The 3474-nt window shown below is 28.6% G+C and overlaps 2 protein-coding genes across 2 annotated transcripts; one reads left to right on the top strand and one right to left on the bottom strand.

The window, feature by feature from the left end:
* Position 1: 1 nt before the first annotated feature.
* Positions 2 to 1484, top strand: EIN_107280 (protein kinase, putative; the record flags this gene model as incomplete). The annotated part of the gene is made up of 2 exons (XM_004256952.1): positions 2 to 32; positions 142 to 1484. Coding segments are annotated over 2 exons (1374 nt in total), but the record flags the coding sequence as incomplete, so codon positions are not given.
* A 180-nt stretch (positions 1485 to 1664) lies between these two features.
* EIN_107290 (hypothetical protein) lies at positions 1665 to 3050 on the bottom strand (the record flags this gene model as incomplete). The annotated part of the gene is made up of 1 exon (XM_004256953.1): positions 1665 to 3050. The coding sequence occupies one exon, from the start codon at positions 3048 to 3050 to the stop codon at positions 1665 to 1667; it is 1386 nt and encodes a 461-aa protein (XP_004257001.1).
* Positions 3051 to 3474: the final 424 nt, after the last annotated feature.

Here is a 3474-nt window from a genome sequence, read left to right on the forward strand (position 1 = left end):
ATTCACTTGTGTTGCTTGCGAACGGAAGTTGTGTTGGTTTTTCACAAATATCAAAATGCAAAGAAATAACAAAATCAAAATGTTCAAAATGTTCATTCTGGTACGTTCCAAGTGAAGATGGCACGTCATGTGATTCACAAGCTGTTTGGTGGGTCATTCTTGTTGCGGTTTTGTTTTTACTTATTGTGTTATTTGTTCTCATCTTGCTGATTGTTATTTTAACAAAAATCATATTCAACAAATATCATTCACATGAAATTGTAAAGACAACAACACTCTTTGCAATGAATAAATCCAACATCAATTTTGTTTTTCTCCAAGGCGGTGTTTGTGTTTCTTCAAATTTAATAGACTTAAATTCGGACATCGAACAGATTGAAGTCAATGTAGAGACTCGGCAATTACTATGTGTTGGAAACACAAACAAAAACGCCATCAAAACACAATTTACAATATCATCTAACATCACAAAGTTTACAATTCGTGTTGATCCAGAGGTTTTTACACTTAAAAGTGGCTATGCGTGTGAGTTTTCTATATATGTCAAGCCATTGTGTTCTTGCAAAATTAACAGCACAATTCATTTGGTTTCCAAAAATTTAAAAACAAATGAAGAAAAATACAACGAAATTTTGCTTGTTGGTGTGACACAACAGACTACTCGAATTGATTACGATGAATTAATTGAAGATGAGAAACTTGGCGAAGGATCCTTTGGTATTGTCTACAAAGGAAATTATAGAGGAAATGTTGTTGCAATCAAAAAGATGAAAACTGCTGTTGACAATGATGATTCGATGGATGAATTTGACAATGAAGTGACAATGCTTGATAAGTTTAGGTGTGAGTATATTGTTCATTTTTATGGCGCAGTGTTTATACCAAGCAAGGTGTGTATGGTAACAGAATTTGCACAATATGGAAGTTTACAAGACTTAATGAAACACAAAACAAGTGATGAAATTAATATCAAATTGCGAGTCAAATATATGATAGATGCAGCAAAAGGTGTTTCATATCTACACGAAAACGGGATCTTACACAGAGACATCAAACCAGACAACATTTTAATATTTTCAATTGATATAAACGAAAAAACGAATGCAAAATTGACTGATTTTGGGTCATCAAGAAATATCAATATGATGATGACTAATATGACATTCACTAAAGGAATCGGAACACCAAAGTATATGGCGCCTGAAGTTTTGAACAAAGAATATTACAAAAAAGGCGCAGATATCTATTCATTTGGTGTGACGTTATTTGAATGTGTCACATGGAAAAACCCATATCCTAAAGAACAGTTTAAGTTTGCATGGGATATCGTCGACTTTGTTGTGAGTGGAAAACGCCTGAAAAAGCCGGCTAATTTGAATGACAACATATACAACATTGTTAATGATATGTGGTGTCAAGACGTTCGCAAACGAATAGAAATGAATAATGTTGTGTCAAAACTTGAATGTATAAATGCATTTTAATTGTTGGAAATTAAATAATAATAATATTCATTAATTGTATTTGAAAGTTTTGTGATTAACTTTACAATATTTATCCATAAACGTATATTATAACATATCGTATAACGTATTTACTATTTACATACAAAAATTGAAATATAAAATTCAACATGATTAAAAAACATGTTAATTGTGATTCAATTAAAACCAAAATAAAAAACCTGTTTTTTTCTTTTGGTTCACAACACTTTTGCAATTTTTAAAGCAGAATTGGTCACAATGAACAACAGTTGTTGGCACACAAATGTCGAGAGAATTACAATCCTCAAAACATCCACCTCTTAAGTATTTTACATTTTTGTGTATATTAATAGTGTTCAACTTTCTGCATTTGAAAAAGGTGTCTTCGTTAATTTCACTGATTCCATTTGGAAGTTGAACTTTTTCCAGCATAGAACATTCCATAAAACACGAGTTGTATATTTTTGTGACCTCATTTGGAATTTCAATTTCTTTCAGTTTTAAACAACGACTAAAACATTCTTCTGCTAAATTTTTCAACTTCTTTGGCAATGAAATTGTTTTCAATTCGCTACATCCTGAAAAGCACCTATTTCCAAAACATGTAATACTGTCAGGAAAGGAAACGGACACCAATGATACACAATTATAAAAGCATTCACATCCAATTCGGTCATAATTTCCTTGAATATCAACAATCGACAATGATGAACAACTATAAAACGCTTGTTTTGCTAAATAATCGTTTAATTTTGGTATTTCGACTCTTTTTAATAATGTGCACCTTTCAAAGCAGTTATCCCCTAAAAATTCTATCGACTCAAAATCAATGGTTGCTAATTTCTTACAATTATCAAAACAAAAATCTTTAAAATATATAACAGCATTCAACATACTAACTAAACTGAGTTGTTCACAATTTTTAAAGCATTCATATTCAAATGAAGTAACGGCATTTGGTACAACAATCGACTTTAAAGCACTACAACCATAAAATGTGCAATTATTAATGATTTTCATATAAGACGGCAAAATTATCAATTCGAGCAAATGGCATTGGACAAAACACAAACGTTTTATGTCGGTCACATTGTTTGGAATTTGAATTGAAGTCATTTGTGACGACGAAAAACATTTTTCTCCAAGACTTCTTATTGAAGTTGGAATGACTTCTCCAAAATTCAGTCTGTCTTTTTCGGTATATACAACGTTTTTAAAACAAAAATTCGAGTTTTTGTGAACTTGAGTCAAAGTATAATCTACTTCAAACCAAATATTTATTTGATAAAATTTTGTTTCAAAATTAAAAACTGAATCTTTCCCAGTGCGTTCAATTTTGTTAAAAAGGACATTCCCAAATAATTCGGATTCTTTCGACCAAACGTTAAGAGTCTCCAGATGACTAAAATATTTTAATGTTGTTTTGTTAATTTGAATTGGGTTGTTGTGAAATTTATCAATGTTCCCTTCATACTTTTTGCTTACAAATTCTAAATTAATGAAGTCTATAATAGTTAAAAAATATTGAGATACAACCATTATGTGATATCCGTCTAAACGACTCATGTTATATTTATCAGTTTGTTATTATTTAAAAAAAACATTTTTAAAAAACTATCATAAATGATTTTCAAAAAAGTGGAAAACAATCTGACTCGTTTTCAAATTATAGTAAAATATAATTTTAATGCTATAATTTAAAAAATAATTGCTATTATTTTAAAAACATTTATTAAATAATTTATTAAATAACCCAAAAAATAAAAATAAAAACAAACATAAAATTAAAAAATAAAAATACTCATAAAACTAAACAATTAAAAATAAAAGTTTTGTTTAATTAAAAATCAAATTTTAAATAAAAATAAGTTATAATATTAAAAAATCTCTACAAAAATTATTCATTTAAGACAAATAGACACTTTTGACTGTAAACCAATTATAAGTTAGCCTTTTTAATAACTAAAAATAACTAATAATAATTTATAAT

The sequence above is a fragment of the Entamoeba invadens genome (genome assembly GCF_000330505.1).
Source record: "Entamoeba invadens IP1 unplaced genomic scaffold scaff_1105074726701, whole genome shotgun sequence".
In the NCBI taxonomy this organism is placed as follows: domain Eukaryota; phylum Evosea; order Mastigamoebida; family Endamoebidae; genus Entamoeba; species Entamoeba invadens.